At 43.4% G+C, this 23,679-nt stretch overlaps 2 protein-coding genes across 7 annotated transcripts in view; one reads left to right on the top strand and one right to left on the bottom strand.

The window, feature by feature from the left end:
• The window catches only part of ANKDD1B (ankyrin repeat and death domain containing 1B), a 58,195-nt gene extending 38,423 nt beyond the window's left edge, over positions 1-19,772 (top strand). Inside the window, exons 8-14 of the mRNA XM_045864125.2 lie at positions 2,382-2,480; positions 5,000-5,098; positions 7,628-7,726; positions 12,061-12,156; positions 15,843-16,044; positions 18,449-18,580; positions 19,613-19,772. Coding sequence (XP_045720081.1) covers positions 2,382-2,480; positions 5,000-5,098; positions 7,628-7,726; positions 12,061-12,156; positions 15,843-16,044; positions 18,449-18,580; positions 19,613-19,674 — 789 coding nt within the window. The 3' untranslated portion in view covers positions 19,675-19,772. The remainder of the gene's footprint in view (positions 1-2,381; positions 2,481-4,999; positions 5,099-7,627; positions 7,727-12,060; positions 12,157-15,842; positions 16,045-18,448; positions 18,581-19,612) is intronic.
• Positions 19,773-21,015: 1,243 nt separating this feature from the next.
• Positions 21,016-23,679, bottom strand: part of POC5 (POC5 centriolar protein) — a 40,966-nt gene continuing 38,302 nt past the window's right edge. For all 6 annotated transcript variants that reach the window (XM_045896646.3, XM_045896655.3, XM_045896629.3 and 3 more), the window contains one exon: positions 21,016-23,434. In XM_045896646.3, coding sequence (XP_045752602.1) covers positions 23,294-23,434 — 141 coding nt within the window. In that variant the 3' untranslated portion in view covers positions 21,016-23,293. The remainder of the gene's footprint in view (positions 23,435-23,679) is intronic.

The raw sequence follows: 23,679 nt of genomic DNA on the forward strand, positions 1-23,679 counted from the left end.
CACTATCTAACATAGCGCCTGGCACATAGTAAGTGCTCAAGTTTTTGTGTTTGTTTTTTGTGTGTGTGAAATGAATACTGTACATATTTACTAGCTCGTTTATTCTCCCAATATTACTATGGCTTGAGAAAAAGAGGTATGATGGTGTGGTAAACAGAATAATGCTCCCTCACCCCAAGGAGGTCCACATCCTAATCCTTGGAACTTGTGAATATGTTATGTTACAAGGCAAAGAGGAATTTAGGTTGTGCATGGAATTAAGGTTGCTAATCATCTGACCTTCAAATGAGATTATCCTCAATTATCCAGGCGGGCCCAGTGTAATCACGAACGTGTTTTAAAGCAGAAGAGGAAGGCAGGTGAGGAGGTCAGAGCGATGCAGGGTGAGAAGGACTTAGCTGGCTTAAAAGTTGGAGGGAGGGGGCGCCTGGGTGGCTCAGATGGTTAAGCGTCTGCCTTCGGCTCAGGTCATGATCCCAGGGGCCTGGGATTGAGCCCCGCATCTGGCTCTCTGCTCCTTGGGAGCCTGCTTCTCCCTCTGCCTCTCTCTCTCTCTCTGTCTCTCATGAATAAATAAATAAAAATCTTTAAAAAAAAAAAAAGTTGGAGGGAGGGGCCATGAGTGTGGGCGGCTTCCACAAACTGGAAAAGTCAAAGAAGTGGATTTTCCTGAGGGCCTCCAGAAAGGTCTTTATTTTAGCCCAGAGAGACCCATTTCACACTTCAGACTTCCAGAATTGTAACATAATACATTTGTATTGTTTGAGCCACTGAGTTTGTGGCAATTTGTTATTAGCAGCAATAAAAACTAATACAGGTAGTTATGTCCTTTTTTACAGATGAAGACAAAGAGGCCTGTACTTGAGAGGCCACTTATACAGGGTCACAGAGACATTTAGTAGCAGCTCAAGCTAGAGTCCAGGTGGTCAGTGTGTGTACTGTTCTTAGTAGCATCTTATCTGTTGCTTCGTAAGAAACCTACCGGAAGTGCAGTGGCTTGAGCGACAATACCCTATTATCTACCTCACGGCTCTGGGGCTTGGGCTGCGCGGAGAGATTCTTACTCTGGGTGTGTTATGTGGTCACAGTCAGGTGTCAGCCAGGACTTCGGGCATTTGGAAGCGTAAGTGAGCCGGACGTCGCCGGTGGCTCGCTCCCCTGACCGGCAGTTGGTGGCAGCTGTCAGCTGGGAGCTCAGCTCGGGCTGCGGAACAGCACTCACGTGTGGTCTCCTCCCAGCCAGGCAGCTGGTTGTTTTTTTTTTTTTTTAAAGATTTTATTTATTCATTTGAGACACAGAGATACAGAGAGAGAGAGAGTGCGCATGAGCAGGGAGAGAGGCAGAGGGAGAGGGAGAAGCAGGCTTCCTGCTGAGCAGGGAGCCCGATGCGGGGCTCGATCCCAGGGCCCTAGGATCATGACCTGAGCCGAAGGCAGACGCTTAACCATCTGAGCCACCCAGGCGCCCCGCAGCTGGTTTTTAATAGGTAGAAAGCAGAAGCTCCGCGCCGGTTAGCGGCTACACCTGCCACTGACACACTGTCCCTTCTGCCCTACTCTGTTGATTGGTCCGAGCACTCACAGGGTCCGCCCAGATGCAAGGGTAGACCTCGTGTTGGGGGAGTGGAAGGCTCACATTGCAGACGGGCACATGAGATGGCAGTTACTTATGCAGCCATTTTTGGGAAAATGTTACATCCTGTAGGACCTTGTTTGGTGGACCTAGAAACACTTCGTAGCAATCTTACAATTAATCAGTCAGCAAATATCCATTGACCTTATATTACTGCACGGCACCATGCTAAAACCTTTTGGAGGTTGGCAGGATAATCAAGAGCAATTTTGCCATCTAGCGTGGACACGAGGTGAAGCCACTTGAGCACAGAGAACAGGGAAGGAGAGGCAGTGAAGCTGGGTAAGGGGCCATCAGGGAACACTGCACAAAGATAGCAGTCATGCTAAGCTTTGAAACCAGACCCGGCAGAAGGGAGAGCTGCAGGTGAGCCGGCCAGGGGGCAGGAGGGTGTTGAGGCATTTCCTGGGACCAATACCAAGTCAGCCGTTTTGGTTCAAGGAGGGGTTTTTCAGGGTGTATGGAGAGAAGACTTAGCCCTTGTCCACTTTGTACTTCTTAGAGAAGGGAAACAGGGATTTAGCTCATATTTGCCTGAGGCATGTGTTACCTAGGACTCTTACTCCTATGGGAAACACTTAGAGGAAGTAAAAAAGAGGCCCTCAAAATAATAAAAAACACATTGGATTTTCTTTCTTAAATAGTTGTACTGTTTCAATGTATTAATTAATTAACACGTGATGAATACCAGAAAGAATGCTGGGTTGTAATGGAGGTCCTCCCTGCCCTTTCCACCTGTGTCTTGCAGTTCAACATCAGTGCTTTGCAGATGGCAACCCAGAATGGCCATACATCCCTTGTCAGCTGTCTTCTCAGTGAGAATGTTGATCTGCACCAGAACGCAGAAGTGAGTCTATTCCAGTAACATGGGCTTTGATCCTGGTGCCGTGAGGCTGGCTGTGTGGGGAGATGCTCCTCGCAGATACTTTGCGGGGATGAGGTGTTCACAAAGGAGGAACTCTTTCTAGGAAAGCTGACTGACTTCTTTTGGAGACTGAGTCTTAATTTTGAGAAATAAAATCCAAGGGATGAATTTTAGAAAGTCATTGAAGTTCCGGAACAAAATGAATTCTTTGTGTTTTAAATATTGATATTTGCTGCAATAAAACTTCCTCAGGTGTCTAGAGATGCTGTTATTCTTGTATTAAATTTATCAGTCTGGGGAAAAAAGGACACTGCTATAAATGGGAAGGAGAATGATCATGTTTCCCCCCTTCACTGAGTGATCTTGTTTTTCTTTTGAAAGTCAATCCTTTTTACTGATTTAGGTTTTCTGAAGTTTGAGTTGGCTTTGGCAGCATTAACAAAGGCCCTCTGTGGTGGAATTAGATGGAAAACATTCTTCTATTTTTCACCCTATTTTCATTTCTCCTGTGAGAAGGTTATTTCCTCTGATCTTGCTTAGCCATGACTATTTATTATATTAACTGGAGAGAAGGGATGCGATTTGATCACGTCTGGTAGTTTTTGGAGAACGATGTTAGGGAATTGGCTCTGAACTCACCTGGTCTATCCAAGGATAGACGCTCTGTTTCTCGGGGCGCAGGAGGGCAGTTGGGTCCCAGCAAGGCCGGTGGCCCCAGCAGGAAGGACACTGCCTGGCAGGAAGGACACTGCCAACGGATGCTTTCTCTTTTTTCATGCTTGGTGCCTCAAGAGAGAACATTCTTCCTGAGTAGAAGGGGCCTGCACAGAAAGCCTTCCTCCCACCCTGCCCCAACCAGTCCCAGCATGTCCATTTCCTTGCTCATGCCTGTGGCAGCCTGACCTGTGCAGCTGTGGAGTCCTACCGTCCCTCTCTTCTCCTCCTCCTCTGTGTGCTGGTGCGGCCCTTGCACACTCAGTACATCTCTCTTGCATAGGTTTCTTTCCCAGTAGGTTTCCTGGGAAGGAGCCCGGTGCCAGTGTTAGAGTCAGGCTATCGGATAGGGGTTCGAATCCTGTCTCTGCCACTTCCTGGCTCCAAGGCCTTGTGGAAGTTATGGAATGGCTCTTTGCCTCGTATATAAAGTGGGGAATAGAAGATCTAACTGCTAGGGTCATTGTGAATGAAAACTATTAGCCCAGAGTTTAAAACAGAGTATAAACTGTTGGGGAAGTGAGTATGCATTAAGTAGAATTATAAAAATATGTTCAATGTGCCTACCTGGTGCTTATTATTGATATCTCTTTCCCTGACCAACCCTGTGCTCTGTCCTCATCACCTGCCCTCGCACTACCTGCCTTGGCTCTCAGCTCGCCTGCTGTGCATGGCCTCCCTGGATCTTCTGAGAGCCCTGCTCTTTCACACGTGCACCCCCTCCCCCTGCCACCCCCTGCCTTCCCTCCACCCTGACTGCCCCGCAGCTCGCTCTCTCTCACACCTAACCTCTTTCTCCCCACCTTTTTTTCTTTTCGGCCGCCTTCAGTACCCCTGGAGACATTTCTCTAGCGCCTCCATGTGCCAGTGGCTGCTGGGTGGTGGTGAAGCTGCAGGAGCTAAGGGTGTGGTCCTAGAGGTGGTCATGACAGCCTGGTGGGGCTGGGAAAGAAGACTGCCTGTGGGGATGGCTGAGAGGGGCTGGGACACTCCAGGTGAGTGAGGGTGAGGCTGCAGGACAGGCAGTTTAACTGCAAATGAGGAGGAAAGGGGAGCAGGCTGGAGGGGCTTGGTGAACATCCTGCGGCTGTATACTCTATCTACATGGGAGGGCTACACATGAGAATGGTGTCCCTGGGTGAGTGGGGCATTAGTCCCACAGAGTGCTCTGGGGAGAAAGAGCTCTAAATCACATCAGTTCAGGAAATGCTGAACGTGCATGCCTTTTCCACCTTGTAGCTATTCCCACCATAATTTAGGTCTTGGAAGGCACTGAGAAGTCCTGCAGTTAAGCCTATTTCATATTTCTTATCATTCTTATCTAAGTGAAAGTGCCAATTCTTCAGGAAGGCTTTTTTTCATCTTCAGAAAGGTTAGCTGTCTGCCCATCCCACTTATGCTCTCCTGCCACTCTCCTTTTCCTCCAAAACACTTTTCACAATTTGTATATTTTGTGATTTAAAAAAAAAAAATTAATATTTTCTTACCCCACTATATTGGAAGATTCCTGAGAATGGGCCATGTTAACCACTGAATCCTTAACCTCCTGAAAAGAGCCTGGCCCATAGTGGGTGTTCAGCCTATAGTTCTAGAACAAATGAAGGGGGAGAGCACAACCTTGGGATGGAAATGATGCTGAACACTTGCTATTGGCCTGATGCTGTGCTGGGCAGCTCCAGTACTAGGAGATTATCAGGACATCTCTATCAAAATGAATTGCTTTTTGGTCTGAATGATGAAGCCAGAATCTTTTGGATTTGAAATTTTCTTTCTCTTTCTTTCTGCAGCCAAAGGACTCCCCTCTTCATTTAGCTGTTACCAACAACCATATCTCAGTTGTGAACAGCTTATTAAGTGCACAGCACAACATTGACATCTTAAATCAGGTAAGCCAGGTATATCAGAACCCAAGAGTCTGTTTGCTTATGATTCAATGCATTGTGTGGTTAGGGGTAGTTTTGAGCAAGTTCAAGGTACCCTAAAAATTTCCAGGTGGAATATACATATTTTCTTTATCCCTTTTCTTCTGTGACCCCCACTCCCACTTGCACACACATACTTTTTCAAACACACAACTGGGGTCCAGCTCGTGCATTCTTAAACCTGTTTGTACTTAACAGTCCCAGCACCTCTGATAGATAAACAGTAGCTCAGAGGTAAATTGCCAACGGCTCTTTAAATCAAAAGCCACTCTGTCAGTATGAAATATAATTGGCTGGTGGTAGCCCTTTGTCACAAGGAGGAAGCTTTGTTTCTATATTAGAGACTATAAATGTGTCTTCCTTTTACCCAAAGGCAAAAGAGACCTCTTTGAATTAAAAAAAAAAAAAAAATCACCAGTCCACTGGAGCAGAATCAAATGCCCCGTAAAAGGAATCCATCACTGGCTGGAAATGCAAATGCTGAGGTGGAAGATTAAGAGGATGGGAGTGGGCACTGTCTGAATCAGGGCCACCTCTGGGGCTGAGCTGCCTCTCCCAAGAGCTGTCAGGAGTAGGAAGAGAAACTCTTGGGGGGAGGAGCCCTTCTGGAACCCTGGGGACAGATGAGAACTCTGGACACCTCTTGCCTTTCTGCCTCTACCTAGAGAAGCCTCAGCCTGCACCCTGAGGGGAGGGAGCGGCCAGATCCAGTGTGCATGCCTGTCCTAACCCTGTCCTAACCCGCTGGGTGGTCCTCAGCTTCTGAATCTGGGGAACCCAGAGCACTGCCTCAGGTCTCTCCAGTCTCCTCCAACTCCAACCTAGGAGTTCCTTTGTGTGGGAGCAGAATGGACACTTACCTACACTTCCGTCCCTTCCTTCCCCCATGGACCTTCCTCCCTGTGTTCCACTATCCCAAACGTTTGGGGCGGCGGGGGAGGACCTTTTTGTTATTATATATACTTATGTGTCCAAGTCTGTTAATGCCCCAAATATTTCCAAATGAGCAGAATCTTTGTTCCATACACAGAACTCACATAGGATTTTGGTTTCACCAGAACTGGCTAGATTCACTCCAGAGAAGGAGGGTTTATTAGTGGGCACCCCGCCCCCCCATTATAGAATTAGACTTTATCATTTCAATTTTCTGTTAGATTGGGAATACACTCAATGTATAACCATAAGAAAACATAAATAAGGTAAAAACTTACATTTGTTTGTAATTCCCCCCCAAAGAAAGACAACTCTTGTTAACATTTTGGTTCATTTCCTGCCTTTTAGACTTAGAGCAGTATCGTCGCAATGAAATTTTATTGGTATTTGATGTATGACACTTGTATCTCTGTTCCATGTTGGTATAGACCTTTGATAGTTTGTCATTTAAGTGTGATGTTTTCGATGAGCCCCCAGAGGGGCACATTGCCACCCAAAAGTGAGTCTTTAATAAATGCTCTCTGATATTAATTATGCTAATGCCCCAAGCAGGTTGGCCCTGTGCTCTGGTTGGAAGAGTACTGAGCTAGATGCTATATTGCCCACCTGTGTGACTCTGGGGAAGTTGCTTCCTCTCTCTGGTTCAAGGGTTGGCCTAGACCATAAATGGCGTTCCTTTCAGTACTAATATTTTAGAAATATCTGCACATTAGCATATCCTTTCAGTGAAAGGTTAAAATGGGTGACTTTCTTGTGATTTTGTATACTTCTTTAAAACACTGTTACCCTCTTGGTAAGAAAATGATTACCCCAGAAAGAAATTTCACCATTTTTAAATGTACAGTTCATCGGCATTAAGTACATCCACATTGTTGAGCAACTATGGCCACCATCCATCTCCAGAACTTTTCCATCTTCCCAAACTGAAACTCTGTACTCATTAAACACTAACTCCCCATTCTCCCGTCCCCACAGTTCCTGGTAACCACCACTCTACTTTCTGTCTCTATGAACTTTACTATTCTAGTATCTCATATTGAAATCATCTTTTAAAAATCATAATTAATTGTTGCTTACTAACCCAGCATTTGGATATACCATAATTTATCAAATGAGTCTTCTAGTGAAACATGCAACTTCCTTTCAGTTTTTCACTGTTAAAAATAACACTGCAGTGAATGTCCCCTGTACCTATGTAACAATATGATCTTGGGGCGCCTGGGTGGCTCAGTCATTAAGCATCTGCCTTCGGCTCAGGTTATGATCTCAGGGTCCTGGGATCGAGCCCTGGGTTGGGCTCCCTGCTCAGTGGGGAGCCTGCTTCTCCCTCTGCACCTGCCCCCTGCTCGTGCTCTCTCTCTCTCCTTGTCTCTCTCTCTCTCAAATGAATAAATACAATATTAAAAAAATAAAATAAAATAAAATAAAAACGTGATCTTAATCTATTTTCCCTTATGCCCATATAGGACACCTCTGCATTCCCTGTGTCTTTTCATTATGTAAGTTTTTTCCCCCCTCCTTAATGTGTTTAGATTACATTTTTGAAATTTCTCGTGGCAGAGGCAGCAGACTCCTTTGCATGTTGCTGCTGATCTTGGCAATGTGGAACTGGTGGAAACCTTGCGGAAGGCAGGCTGTGACCTGAAGATTGTTGATAAGGTAAGTTCATGGCCTTCACTGTGTTCAGCAGAGATGGTTGTGAAGAACTTCTGTTGGCTGTAAGCCTTAGCATACCCCTTGTGAGATGGACACACACTGGAGAAACCTTTTGTCCTGGCAGTCAGTAAAACATCCTGATTTTGATTGAGGTATGTAGGTAAGATATTTTACTCTGAATAATAAAATATGTATTTCTTTTTTTTTTTTTAAGATTTTATTTATTTATTTGAGAGAGAGAGAGAATGAGAGACAGAGAGCACGAGAGGGAAGAGGGCAGAGGGAGAAGCAGACCCCCTGGTGAGCAGGGAGCCCGATGTGGGACTCGATCCCGGGACTCCAGGATCATGACCTGAGCCGAAGGCAGTCGCTTAACCAACTGAGCCACCCAGGCCCCCCGAAAATATGTATTTCTTAAAAATTAAAATTATTTACTAATTTGGGAAAGATGATAGATTCATGTGGTCCAGAAATTTAAAAACATAATCAGTAAAGGTTTTACAGTAAAAATGTCCCACCCACCCCTGACCCTAGTTGTCCGGTCGCACACTACTCTTGCCACACGGATCTATTGTCATCAGTTTCTTAGTGCTTTCCCGTTTCTTTATGCATAAACAAGCAAACATAAATATATTATACTCTTACCATATTCCTCCATCCTTTTTACATTGTGGTGATGTACTTCTTCATATTGTCCTGCATTTAGCTTTTCTCCTTTAAGTATATAAAGTGGAAACTGTTCCATATTAGTACAAGGAGAGTTTCTTCATTCTTTATATAGCTGCACAAGAGGCTGCGGCATGGACATATCATAATTGGTTTAGTTCTCAGCCGATGGGCATTTGAATTGTTCCTTAGCTTTTGCTGTTATAAGCAGAGCTGCAATGAACAAACATACACGTCTAAACTTGCTCTTACTTAAAAATTCTTTAATTGTAAAATACATATAACATAAAATTTATCATCTTAACCATTTTTTAAAAAAGATTTTATTTATTTATTTGTCAGAGAGAGACAGAGCACAAGCCGGGAGAGAGACAGGCAGAGGGAGAAGCAGGCCTCCCGCAGAGTAGGGAGCCCGATGCGGGGCTCGATCCCAGGACCCCGGGACCATGACTTGAGCCGAATGCAGATGCCTAGCCGACTGAGCCACCCAGGCGTCCCTCATCTTTACCATTTTTAAGTGTACAGTTCAGTAGTGTTAAGTCTGTTAACACTGTTACGCAACCCATCTCCAGAACTTTTTCATCTTGGCAAACTGAAACTCTGAACAGCAACTACCCATTTCCTCCTCCTTTCCCAGTCCCTGGCAACCACCACTCTATTTTCTGTTTCCACGAATTTGACTATTCTGGGTACCTCATAAATAGAATCATACTGTGTTTGTCATTTTGTGACTGGCTTATTTCATGTAGCATAATGTCCTCAAGGTTTATCCGTGTTGTAGTGTGTGTCAGAATATCCTTCCTTTTTAAGGACGAATGGTATTCCACCGTGTATAGACCACATTTTGTTTATCCTTGCATCTGTGGACAGACGTTGGGTTGCTTCCACCTTTTGGGCATTGTGTAGACTTGTTTTTAAAGAAAGACAACTTTGTTTTTCAAGTGACGCAGTAAGGTGGGCTCCATCACAGGAGGGTAGCGGGGCCGCTGTCCACTAGGTTCCAGCTTACTGAAAAGCGTAAACACAGGAGACCAAGGTGTGGCAGTCCTGTCAGGTGCTCACCCATGTGCACCTTATTTCAATCCTCACATCTGTTCTGTGAGGTGGGCAAAATTATCCCAGTTTCCAAGAGATTTCAATGATGTCAAGGGTCACATGCACAGTAAGACGCAGAGCCAGGCTTCAAAGCCAGGCTGCTTGTTGGTTGTCCAGCGCCTTCCCACAGCTCTGAGCAGGGCTGACTACTTCTGCAACTTGCAGTTTTTCCCTTTCTTGTCTTCACCCACACTCTTCATCAGCTCAGCACATCCTTAATTCCTAGTGCAAGCGAGGTTCACCCTCCGTACTCTTTCAGAATCTCACATTTTACATTTGTGGGACTTGAAGGATTGATGTGTTATTTTACTTTTCTCTAGAGGTCAGTTTTTTAAAGTTATCATAAAAAGTAGTACAAGCCCACTGTGGACAATCTGGAAAACACAGAGAAGCATAAGGAAGGAAAATGCAACCACCCATAACTCTGTCATGTGGGTGGAATTACACCACTTCCGCCATTGTGGCTTGTTACTGCCCGTTAAGATTTGGCGTTAGTAGTGACAGTTCACATTCATATTTTCCCGTGCTTTCTCTTCCTACTTGATTCCACTTTCTCATTAATACTTAACCCCTCTGGGGCAGTCTTGTAGGTGAAGAGCCCGTAGCATTGGGAAGGGAATTCATTCTGGGCCCCCAGTGCTAGTGGACTGGATGTCCTGGCAAATGCCATCAGTGCTGTAACTTGACTCACAATTTGATTTTCCCATTTTTCCCTTCTCCTCCTCCCTTTCTTCTCTGGGCCTGGCACATGATTGGCCCCCAACACCTAATTAGTTAAGTAATAAAAACTACCTTTTCTACTCACTCCCACCATTTTTACCAAGGATAAATGGCTGTAAGAGTGCATCAGAGTGGGTTGGGAAAAAGGAGCCAGGGTTTGGTGTGAATATGACTTTCCCAGAAATCTGTTCTCTCGGTCGGAGGTGTCACCAAGCTCCTGGAGGGCTTCCCCCACTTCAGCGGCACGATTACTTGGGTTTCCACTCCCTGGGAAGGTTTTCCTGGGAACTCGAGAACGCTGGCTGAAGCTGAATGCTGCTAATCACGGTGACTCAGATGGCTTCTTAAGCCAGAATTCAGGCCGCATGCAATGAAGGACTTGCTAACTGCCTGCAGAGCACAGTTCTTCCTAATTCATTACTGTCTCCTTTGACTAGAAACTGGTTAACTGTCAGCCCTACCCTTCTGGCCCACCTGGGTCTTAGCACCGCCACTAACAGCCAGATCATTTGGGTTGGTGGGAGTTGTACTTGCTCAGCCATGTGAAGAATTACTGGGATAAACTGCTAGATCCCTAAGCATAGAGACATGTGTTGCTAAGAACTTTTTGTGGGATTATTTCTGACGTTCATTTTGATTACCTTCAGGATCCCTGGGCAAATTTTTAATGTGCCATTTAAAAAATAGATGAAAAACACCATCTTTTGCTCAGGAAAAGAAATGTACAGATGTGCAGATTGTACACTGCCTAAAATCTAGGGGACATTACTTGTAAAGCTGTGTGCTGTAGTTTTCAGCTATATCAATCTTGGCAAAGGTGTGCCTTTTGTAATTTGTATAAGATACCAGATGGGACCCCAGGCCACTCATGCCCAAAATTATATCCAGAATATCCTTTATTGCTCATTCCATTTGGTTAAGTTTCCTATTCCTCACCCTTGGTTAGAGGCAGTATAATAGAAAAAAATTCTAGATAGGAGTCCAGTGAGCTGAATTCTGTACTATGAATTAGAAGTTTTGTCATGGATATTACTATTCTTAATGAGAACCAGCATTTTCTGTCTTATTATCTACTCTCCACAACACATGGCTTCAACTTCTTGGTCTAAGATGGCTGTTGAAGCTCCTGCCATCACGCTAGCATTCCACTCAGGAGGAGGAAGAAAGGAAGGAGAATAACATCCTTCCTGTCTTTACAATTACTTCGCAAAAATAAATCACTTCCATTTATATACCAAAACTTAGGTCACATATCCAAGTGCAAGGGAGGCTAGGAAATGTTTGGAGTGGCCAAGTGCCTAGCTAAAATCGGGAGGTCTTTTCCCATAGAAGGAGGAAAAGGCTATTGGGGGAAGGAAGCATGGCACACTGACTAAAGTCTCAGCTACAGGTAGAGTCAGCCCTGAGTAGAAAAATGTGTGATCAGATTATTTATCTGCCGAGAACTCCCCAGTGCAGTGAGCCAGGGAGACCCCCCGCCCAGGGGTCTTGGAGAAATGTCTGGATTCTCATTGATAGAGCATGTGTAAAATATCATCTGTTGATGGTCAGTCCCTAAGCCCAATCTTTTCCCCTGCCCTGTTGACACAGCGCCTGACACTACCAATACCTACCATCTCTTGAATAATTACCATGTGCCATGCACAGTCCTAAGGGCTTGATACAAATTATCACATTTACACCTCACCACTACACCATGGGGTAGTCTTTGAGACCTAGAGGAGCTAAGGACTGGCCCAAGTTCCCAAGTGCAAGGAAGCAGTAGGATCAGGATTTGAATGCAGATCCCCCTGTTCCAAACTGGAGCTCCTAAACACTAGGCCATACTGCCTGACACTTTCATTTTTACCTTTTAGCAAGGGAAGACTGCCCTGGCTGTGGCCTCCAGGAGCAACCACAGCCTTACTGTGGACATGATCATTAAAGCAGAGAGATACTATGCCTGGAAAGAGGTAAGGAAGCATGATTCCAGCTCAGCAGTGGGCTCTTCTGCAACCACCATCTTCTTATGGGCAGTGTGGGGTTTGTGTAGTTTTTTTTTCTGCTCTAATGGGCAGGGTCTTGGTCAAATTATAACTGTCCCTTTGGCCTGTGCTGCTCCATTCATGGAATGAATAGCTGCTGCTTCCTCCCTCCCTCTCCTTTGCCAGCATCAGTAGTCAGAACTGAGATGTGTAGAGCTCATTGGGCTAAGCAGGCTGGGCCGTGTCAGCTCTAACTGACTTGCCCCGCATAGCTGCCTCCCATGTTGTGCCCTCTGTCATGGAGTCTCTGGCTCTGGTACCTTCTGGAAGTTCTCAAACCCGAAGTTCTCATCATTCTTTTTTTTAAATGTTATGTTAATCCCCATACAGTACATCATTAGTTTTAGATGAAGTGTTCCATGATTCATTGTTTGCATATAACACACAGTGCTCCACTCAATACGTGCCCTCTTTAATACCCATCACCAGACTAACCCATCCCCCCACCCTCCTCCCCTCTAGAACCCTCAGGACGAACCAAAGTTCTCATCATTCTAATGAGTGATAAAGAAGTTTATGTTCATGGCTCTGCTGTTTTCAACACACTGTGGTGCGGGCTGCTACTCAAGAATCCTGTGATAGTCACAAAAACCTTATTCATCTTGAGAACACAGAAAACTTGCCTCCAAGACATTCTCTCCACCTTCTTTCATTATTACTTCCTCTGATAGCTGCCACACATACAGCTTCACAACAGAATGCCCTTCCCTCCAACATCGAAATCTAAGCCCTCAGGCAGGATTTGCATTATCGGGCACCACCCTCAGTTTCTACTTTGGGTTGTTGCCATCCTAGGCTGAATGGCCCCCCTAGTCCAGTAGGTTGGTGCCAGAATTCAGTCCTAACCCTCAGGTGTTTACCCCTGAGGAGCCTCAGGCCTGGTTTGTGGTCTCATTTGCCAATCCTGAGGAATTTCCCTTAAATCCTTAAGGCAAAATGCATTGTTCTGCCTCCTTCTTGCTCACAATCCTATTTAATTAGCTCTGCAGTCCTGATATATATATCTGGATGATATGACATATATGTCATTTGAAGTCCACACCATCCTCCTCAAACGTTTCGTCTGTAAAACAAAACAACATTTTTATGACCATTAAAGTTCTCTCTCCTCCTCCTAGTTGATTTTTGTTCCTCCTGCCCCTTTCATTCTCTTCCTCTTGGCCTTAGCTTCATTCTCATTTTCTTAGATCATCACCGTATTTGATTGAAGGTAACCTTCCCAACTTCCACCTTTTCTCTTGCTTTTTAAGTGACTATTTTCATGTTTTCTTTGAAAATAGAAATATTCATTGGTTCTATTTTTAATGTCTGCTAGCATTTTTAGATTCTTTTTCCTAGAGGAGAATAAATTACTTTTCCGCCAAATGACTAAACCCTTTTTCCTAACAAATCTTTGAGATGTGAGAGATAAACTTTGGGAATCCTATACAATATATAAATGTATGAAGGAGACCCTCAGAAATGTGAGAGTTGTTAACCTTGGTGACCATGGGGACCGACATCTGGAGTGGGAGGAAGGCTTGTTTTTTAATATATATTCTTAAATGTTTTTAACCAAATATATTATTTTATTTCAAAGATTTATTCATTTATTTTAAAGAGAGAGCATGTGGAGGGGAGGGGCAGAGGGACAGGAAGAGAGAAACCCAAGCCTACTCTGAGCTGAGGGCAACTCAATCCCAGGACCCTGAGATCACCACCTGAGTTGAAACCAAGAGTTGGCCGCTTAACCGACTGTGCCACGCAGGCGCCCCTGTTTATTACTTACTTTAAGTTCACTTTGTTCATTAAACAATTATATCTTTTTTTTTTTTAACCAAATGCATTTATTATTTCAAATTCTCTTTATTTAACAAGTTTATATCCTGGCCTAATATAAAATGATTCCTAATAAAGAACATTAAAGAGAGGATTGAAATTTCTTCTCTTATATCCATCATTAAATCCAGTGGTTAAGAGGCAAATGGGAAGCTTCCTAAAATCTGGCTTATGCTATTTTAATTTCCACCAGTTTTGGCATATGATAAGTGCTTTGGCAGACAAACTATTAATGCTTCCATGAACTGTTGAAAAAGACCTGGGCTTTCCAAATTCATGACCCTTTCCTCTGGAAGCCTGAAGGACCACCCAGCCCAATCCTGGAATGCAGAGCATGTGTGTTTCTCAAAGAAATAAAAATGCTGTGGTGCAAAGGTTAATGCATTTTGCAGTTCTTCCATCTTGTGGTGTTTCAGGTTTTGTTCTTGTTGGAATCCTCATTGTTTCAGGAGAGGGAATGAAGAGAAAAGGAAAAAGTAAAGTGGCCACGGCTCCCAAGTTTGTGGGATCCCTCACCCTCAGCCTTTCCTCTTTCAGGACTCCCTGGGAGTTAGGCACTGCAGGAGTAAAGCTAAGGTTGGGACAGGGAAGACTCTGCCTGCATTTTACAACCTCTGAAACAATTACGGGTAATTTATATCTCCCATTCCTAGTCCAACTTCTTTTCACAAGGTCCAGATACTAGAGAAAATACTGGCCCGTCTCCTTGGGCATGCTTCCCAGGATGTTGTAGACCTTCCGAGGTGATTGCAGATGCTATGAAAGACAAAGGCTGCTCAGTGATGGGGGCGGAGGTGCAAGCCCCACCACGTTCTTCTCCGGTTTTGACAACCAGGTACCCATATCATTTTAGTCCACTTCCTGCCCCAGCATGGACTCCTGTCTTGCTGTTCAGATTATCTTTCATTAAGATTCACTTTTAAGTAAGTGAAAGACAAAAATAGGAGTTACCATATATAAAAAAGGAGAATAGATAGTAAGTCCCAATCCTCTTGGGCTGTGTGTCCTGTGTGTCCTTAACTGATCTGCAACCTCCTGAAGGAGGATGATCTGGAGGCCTGACAGCATGTACAACAGGTGCAGCTCTAGGAAACCATGACACCTGCTTTCACTTTGAGATTTTTCTCCAGTTTCTTTGGCTGGATTCTGCAGAAGGGACAAAAGGAACCTTTGAAAACTGAGAAAACAAGATATCAGTCCAGGCAAAGGGCATTTGGACTAAGCCTGGCTGCAGTGACTTAAAACAAAATTATATCGACCCCTGTCCTCTCCATTCTTTTGGCCCCCAGAGTTAGGCTTCTACTTTGCTCTCCTCACACCAGAGAGCAGGATGAGTGGAGGCACCAGCTTTGGGGTCTTTCTAAGAGTCTATCCAATCTGGACCTCTCTGAATCTTTGGTATGAGAAAATCAAACACGCACAAGAAGAACAGGGGATATTAGTTGAAAGTAAGGCCTTCAAAGATGAATTTATTGTTGTGACATTTCCTTAGCTAAGGCACCCCCCCTGTTTTCTTTTGGGCGAGTAAATAAATATCAGCAAGCTGGGATAGAAGCATGTAACATGGCAAAACCCCTCACATTTCCTGTGTCAGACAGATAGTACTCAAGCTTTTTATTTCAGACATTTGTCTCCATCTTGAATGACAAAAAGTGATCCAGTTACAGATAATACTGAAAACATAAGTCTTGGTTACCATCTTACCTGTTATATCTGAAAAATTGTATACATACCTTGAAATAAGGCAATAAGCAGAAAATGTCTGAAATCGTCTGATGTAGTTACCTTTAATTTAGGAGCATGGTGAGAGCATCAGGGACCCATCAACCGGCTTTACTTTGACATTCAAGCAAGATCACAGTTTGGAGACCAGACATATTCGCAGTCTCCTCTGGAACCTGGCTTACCATCAGCTAAAGGCCAATGAGTGGCAGAAGCTGGCCCGTTCATGGAACTTTACAGGTGACCAGATCAGAGCCATTGAGGAGCAGTGGTCAGGTAAGCATGGCCTAGATGATGTGGACAGGAAGGAGCAGTTGTTCTTCCTGGTGGCAGATCTTCCAAGTAAGTGATTGGTGCTCACAACAAGCAGCAGACTACAAGGGCCCAGGAACTGGGACAGTTAGCTTAAGACCACAAAGATGACTGAGAACTTTGCAAACCATGAACATTCATGGACTCTGCAATTAACTGAAGTTTGCAAAGGATAATTACTTTTTATTGAGCCATATTGAAAAGTTGGCATTTAGCCTTTAAGAAAATGAAGGTTCCCAAATAAATAGGCACTAAGGAAGCAAGGACTTAACAGTTGACTTGTCCCTGGGAAACCAACCTCTTCTAGTGTTCCTTGAGATTGTCTTGGGGTGAAAAGGTTCATTCTCTAACAAAAGGCTCACTGTTTAGGGCTTCTACTCCAGGAGGAATCCCTTCAGCCACATCTGGGTGTAGAGTTCTTGTAGGATGCAGCCTTGGGTGAGACCAGCTGTCCCATGAGAGATGTGGGAGACAGACTCAGGGCTCTCCTGAGTAGAAGATCCCAAGCCATGGAATCAATTCAGCCAGACTCCAGCTGTCAGAATTAGTGAGGTCAGGTCAGCTGGAGTCATTAGCTTTGCTTTTTTATGATTTGACCAAAACTTAGGAAATAAAGTTTGTTTGGCATTAATCAGCTAATTAGACAAGGAAGCAGACACTTTTCTTGGGAAAACATTCTATTCAGAGCACTTTCCTTACATGGATATTATGAGATGTGACCAAGTCCCATGCTCAGCAGTTGATTTGCGTTATTGATTGCTGGGACTGTAGATGGCAAAACCACAGACCATGAATACGTGCTATTTACACCACATAAAAGTAAATCATGGCACTTTCTACTGCTAATTCTACAGCTACATTATGGAAGATAATGCATTGAAAATGTTGAATATTGACTATAGTTTCTGAAAAGATTTCTTTTTTACTGTTAAGTATTCTCCTTTGTCACTAATTAGGCATATGACATTCTGTGAAGTTTTTAGGAAAATTTAGTTGCCTTCTGGAAATCCCTCTTGACCTAAAGAAATGATTTGAAAATATACTGTATCTTTTTTTTTTTTTAAAGATTTTATTTATTTATTTATTTGAGAGAGAGAAAGAGCACAAGAGGGGGGAGCGGGAGAGGGAGAAGCAGACTCCCTGCTGAGCAGGGAGCCCGATGCGGGACTCGATCCCGGGGCTCCAGGATCATGACCTGAGCCGAAGGCAGTCGCTTAACCAACTGAGCCACCCAGGTGCCCGAAAATATACTGTATCTTCAGAGTACCTGCCAGCAGGATAAAGGGGACTTAAAGCGTTTTAGTCAAACAACGTGGAGTGCCTAGAATGCGTTTAGCTCTACCAGGCGAGGGATGAACTGCTCTATAAGCCAAGGTGCACATTTGGTGGAATTTATAATCTAGGTGGCATGGTAACAGCAACATTCACAATCCAAATACAATCCAGCGTAATGGTACTAGCACTAAGGAGTTTGTGGGCTTTTAAGCAAAGGAGGGACACGATGATGGTGGTACTGAAGAAGAATTAGTTTGGCAAAGGCAAGATCAGGAAAGGAACAGGATTCACCTAGGAGTACATTCTTTATGGATACAGTTCCCTCCCCCTGAAACACCTGCTTCTTTAACAGTCTGTCCAGCAAGCTTCCTCCCCAGAGCTCAGACCCTCCTTTTGTGGCATCTGCCTGTTCCCACACACACTGGCTAGAGCTAGGAGCCTGTTCTGTGTTTGTGACTGTGAACTCCTGTTGCGAGAGACACATCTCAGTGCTTCCCCCCAACATCTCTCAGGGGTTAGGTATCCAGTGAATAATCCTGGCCCAGGGGATGCATACTTCCATCAGAAGCTGGAGTAGCATGATGGTACACGTTTGCTGCTCATAGTGTGGTTAACAGACAGCAACACCAGCATCTGGGTGCTCATTAGAAGTGCAGATCCTAGCCCGAGGCAGACTGCATGAGACTCTCCATTGTAACAGGATCCCCCGTTGAAATATGCACTTTGAGTGTGAGAGATGGTGGTGCATAGCAGTGCCAACTGAACGTTGAAGGAGAGCTCTGCATCTCAGATTGTTCCTTACTGTTGGGCAGGGACTCAGCTGCTTCATGTCTTATCTGCTCCTTTGGTCTGTGTCAAGCACAGTAGGTGCAAGGTAAGTGCTGGAGAGAATCCAAACTCTGGTCACCCTAAAGAAGTTCCAGTGAGTGGAACTGGAAGGGCTTTCATCCACTGGGCTTTTTATCTAACAGCCATCAGAAGAGGAATGAGTTGCAACCACAGTCATACAGAAAATTCAGTGAGAACTAAGATCACAACAAAAAGAGACATCAGCATGTAGGGTTTCGCCTCTGACTGTATGTACTTGGCACAGGAAAGGGAAGTTTCCGTGAACACGGCCACAGGGCTCTGCTCATCTGGCTGCATGGGACCCTGATGACCCAGGCCACTCCGGTCAAGCAGCTGTATGAAGAGCTGGTACACGCAGGTTTCCCAGAACTAGCTGGTGAGTTAGTTTTCAAGACAGAAGCTCCTTCTCCCTTAAAATGGTCGGGGGACAGTCAGCAGAAACAATACTGTCCATTAACAGCGGCAATCCCAGTCTGATGAGCGCAGTGGCTCATAAAGAATAAGCAGCTCCTCTGGCGAGTCGATGCTCAGTTGATACTGATCCCACGTTAGCCGGGCAGTTCTCGATGTCACCCCCCCTACTGGGCATTTGAAAAAGTGGAGGAGGATTTCTGTTGATGTGTATGTGCGGCAGGGTGTGGAGGTGTGTGTGTGGGGTGTGGGGAGCAGGAGAGGGCAGGATTTAAGGTGAGAGACAGTTGCCACCACTAAGCATGGTCTTGCTCAAGAGGCCATTTTGCCTGTTGGGGAAGTCTGCAAGTTAGTGTATTCGAAAATGTTATCTGTAGGTTAAGAGAAAAGAGCAGACAGGCTTTTACTTGGGCAGCTGAGGTTACTGCTGAAAATCACTTGCCCCAAAGACTGTACTGCAGGGAAGATGCTTTCAAAACTGATCGAATCATTAGGGGGTGCTATAACTCTTATGTAATAATAACTATTCAAAAGTCTAATATAGGCACATCTGCCGTTATTTTCACCGATGCAGTTTTACCCAAAGCCGAGCATAAATGCCTGAATCACACCACTGAGCCAATACTCCGTTTCAAGGGATCGTGCATGGATAATGGCTCCTCCCGTGACATTATCTTCATAGCACTGGGATTGTTCCCTCAACTTTAAATCTGTTTCTGTACGAATTCTCAGGGGAGAGTAAGAGGCAGTCCCCTGAGGTGGTGCAGGGATGTGCTCGGGAGCAAGGCAGTGTGGGCCCGTCCCTGACCTCCAGCGCTGACAGCAGTGTGATCTTGAGCAAGTTCTCCGACCTCACTGTGCCAGTGTTCTCCTTTACTAACTAGAAAATCGTCTGTCGAAGGTTGTTGTGGGATTAAGTCAGTCATAGTGCCTGGCACATAGCAAGTGCTTAATAAATGTTAGCTGTTAATAATAAATGTTATCCTATTTTTTCCAGAAAAGATCCGTCAATTCAAAAACGAAACTAACTCAAAGTCCAAGAAATGTGCAGTTTCATAAATGCCTAAAGAAATTGTATTTAACTGATTTTCCACTCAGCACCATCCTTTAAATTTAGTTCTTTAATGCCATAAAATTCTAGCAGTAGTATTGATCTTCCTTTCAACTGTGACAATGGTGGTGACAGGAAGCTCTACCAGATGAGAAAATGGTATTAGTACTTTCCAACTACTGAAATGAAAGGTCAGAAGGTTTTTTTTTGATTTTTACTTAAAGCAAATTGTGTATTTTTGCATTTCTGCCACTTGATGCAACATATGTGATAGCATAACCTAGGTTTTGCACATCACTTTTTTCTTCTTTATTTTTTTCTTTTTTTTTTTAAAGATTTTATTTATTTATTTGAGCCAGAGAGAATGAGAGAGAGGGAGAGAGCACATGAGAAGGGGTAGGGTCAGAGGGAGAAGCAGGCTCCCTGCCGAGCAGGGAGCCCGATGCGGGACTCGATCCCGGGACTCCAGGATCATGACCTGAGCCGAAGGCAGTCGCTTAACCAACTGAGCCACCCAGGCGCCCCACTTTTTTCTTTTTTAAATGTTGGTAGGAGCAGCATCCTGGTACATGAAAAAACCAAGGGATTTAGAATAGACAGACATGGTTTTAATTAGGGTTGCCACTTCTTAACTGTGAGCCTTTGGGCATACTAAGACGCAAGTTCTGAGATCTTCAGTTTCCTTCTTTATAAAATGGGGGAGTGTCTCTCTCTTCCACAGCATGGGAGATGAAGGTTGAATGCCTGTTAAATGTCTAATCTCATGCCCACAGTATTGAAATCATCCACTGTTCGTTATTTCTCTTCAGTGAGAAAAAATAGTTTTGGAAATTTACAGTTACTGTTGGCTTTAAATAACACATATGTGTAGTATATTGCTTAGAAAAGACCAGAAGTGTATACACCAATGTTTGTTGTTGTTTTTTTTAATCTCTTGGTGATGTAATTACAGGTGATTTTCATTTTCTTTGTACTTTTTGGTACTTTCCAGGTTTTTTTTGACAGTCAGCATGTAGTATTTTTATAATCTGAGGAAGTTATGAAATAAATATGAAATCAAGTATCAACTCATATCAGTTTACGTGCACCTGTTCATTGTAATTTAAGGCTCTCCATTCTCAAATTCTGATGCTTAATTCTTTAAGGCCAAAGATATAATCATGAGCAGTATCAGTCCAGTTATTCTATCATGAATTTATAGTTTTATATCTTTGTCTCATGCTGATTGTAAATGGCCCACTTACGTTTATGAATGTTTAAAATAGGTAATATGTTCACACAGGCAAAAAGTTTTAAGAAAGGTATTCAGTGAAGTCTTGTCCCTGTTTTTTTTTTTTTTTTTTTAAAGATTTTATTTATTTGACAGTGAGAGACACAGCAAGAGAGGGAACACAAGCAGGGGGAGTGGGAGAGGGAGAAGCAGGTTTCCCACTGAGCAGGGAGCCCGAAGCGGGGCTCGATCCCAGGACCCCGGGATCATGACCTGAGCCGAAGGCAGACGCCTAACGACTGAGCCACCCAGGCACCCCTCCCCCCAATCTGTTCTTCAATATGGCTGGTTTCCACTGACCATGCTACTTACTTACTCCCTCTTCTAAAATCTGGGTAACCTCTTAACGCAAAGTAAACAAATAGAATAGACATTCTTACTGTGTAAGTGTTTTAATTGTGGCGTTTACGTTAAATTAGGCTAACACTAATTATTTGATTCTGCTTTGGACAACATACAATTTCTAGAGCTTAAAGCTTAAAAAGATGCTTATGATATTCTTAATTACAATATTCATAATATTCCCTTTAGTTTGTCCATATGGTTATGGCTTGGATACTGAAAACCATTCCTAATTGTCATCTAGGTTCTTCAAAAAGCAGAGCTTGAGACCAAAATCTACGAGTAGCTGTTTTTCAGGAGTGCAAATCCAAGGAAGCAAGAGGGAAAAAGGGAGTGAGATGAGAAAGGAGGGAGAGCCTAGACCAGGGTGAAATACCAAATTGGCCACCACTTGGTATGAAGCATAACTGATCATCTGACTTCCAGGGTACTCTCTTCTGAGAGATGGGATGGACTAGTACAAGACGGTGCAGTTCATACAGGGGAGAAAGGAAGAACTGATCTGTTACCACAATGGGGTGTTAATTCCGGGCTGCATATGAGTAGGCTCCAAATGGAGCCTGTGGTCTGTTGTGCTTCACTCAGAGTGCATGGTGAAGTCCTAGAGAAGAGCGTGGCCGAGGTATGGGGAGCACAAGAGGCGCTGTGTTGGTTTGTGTTTGTTGAAACCCTTGAGGAGCTGTTTGCCACAGTGGTAGCTGGGCCAGAATTCAGAACAGTGCTGCGTAAGAAGAATACTCTAATTCTTTAGTTCAGAAAAGTGCAGATTAGCCTTGGTGTGCCCTTTAGAAAACAGGATATTTGCCTATCTCCCATTTATTCTCATGTTCTATTACAACGTGAAGCAGTAAGAAAAACTATTTCCTATAATAAAGTTAGAGCATAGAACTAGATCACGTTCAAAGTGAAAGAGGCTTCTAAGTAAGTCCATCCAATTCTGTCAAAGATATGAAAATTGAGGCTCTGGACAGATTCTTTAGAATGGACTTGTTTTTATGTAACCCAAAGTACTTCGTGAAATAGGAGGGGTAGGTCCAGCTCACTGTTTCACAGATGTGATCCTAAGATTCACGAAATTAAATGTCTGGCCCAAGATAGCCCAGTGAGCCAGCAATAAAACCATTAGAAGCCTGGTCTTGATTTCCTCAACCACTTTTACCCAGACGGTTTCTTCCACTGAAAAGTCTCTGCCCAGGCCTAGAAGGTTTGCTGAGTTGCCCAGTGCCATACCTACCCCCACAGGGCGATGTTTAGATGTTCAGAGAGAAAAAGGGTTCAATGCCGTACAGTTTCAGAAGGGCAAAAAAGAACATCAGAAATAGGATCTATATGTTGGCTAACTGAACATAAAATAAATAAATAAATAAATAAATAAACTACATAAAAAAAAAATAGGATCATTCCAAGAGGAAATTTTTTTTGATGTTTGTGTCTCTCTTTTTGTGCTAGTAAAAAAAAATCTTTCTCTTTTTAACATTAAAATTATTCACAGGTCTCACCAATTCCCATTTTTAATTGTAATAGTCTGAGGAAAATGAAGACTAATACACTACCATCACAAAAACTTTGTATTAAAGTATCATTACTTTTTTTAAATTTTAAAATAAAAATACCTTAATTTTTCTATTAGTTTTAATATTTTTAGTAAAGTTCTCAAAGTTTACTTGGTAACATTGGAAATGATTTAGCCTTTTGAAAATAACGTTGAGAAAACAGGATTTATATACTCTTATGGTGTAATCAGTGACAGGCTGAACCTATTAAAAAATTAAGTCATTTTTTAATTTAAAAAAGTTTTACTTAATTGCTTAAATTAAAAAAATAACATTAAAATTAAAATAATCCTACATATAGTTACACAGGATGGCATGGCTTGAAAAAGTCTCTTGTAATTTTGAAAAGATGAACATGATATATCTATGATGTTCCGAGAATATGAAATTTTAACAACTAGAGACTTCTAATTCTTGGTAAAATCAGAAGAATTAAAAGATCTCAATATGTGCATATTCATTTTAGTCAACCACTTTTATGGAATGAATGCTTGTGAGAGACTGGGTGTGAGTTGACCTGGTTCCAAGGGATCTAGAAGCTGAGGTACTTTCAGGATGAATTGTCCGGGGATATTTTGCTGCAGCAGCTTGAGGAATGGTTTGCTGAAAAGGTAAAAATATGCTTTAACAATCCCATAAAATTACACCTATTAAATACCATTTCATTATATATAATTTAACCAAACAAATATCTGTTAAGCATCCAGTAGATACATGCAGTAAGCTGGTGAAGCAGCCATTAAAACAAATAAGATGTGGTCCTTAACCTGTAAGTTAGACTGATGTGCTCAATACCCACAATTCAATATCAGAGCTATATTCCAGAGGATCACAAAAAAAGCCATGGA

Source organism: Mirounga angustirostris, unplaced genomic scaffold (assembly GCF_029215605.1).
Source record: "Mirounga angustirostris isolate CCGP_5_RB_7025 unplaced genomic scaffold, mMirAng1.0.hap1 SCAF_7, whole genome shotgun sequence".
NCBI classification, from domain to species: domain Eukaryota; kingdom Metazoa; phylum Chordata; class Mammalia; order Carnivora; family Phocidae; genus Mirounga; species Mirounga angustirostris.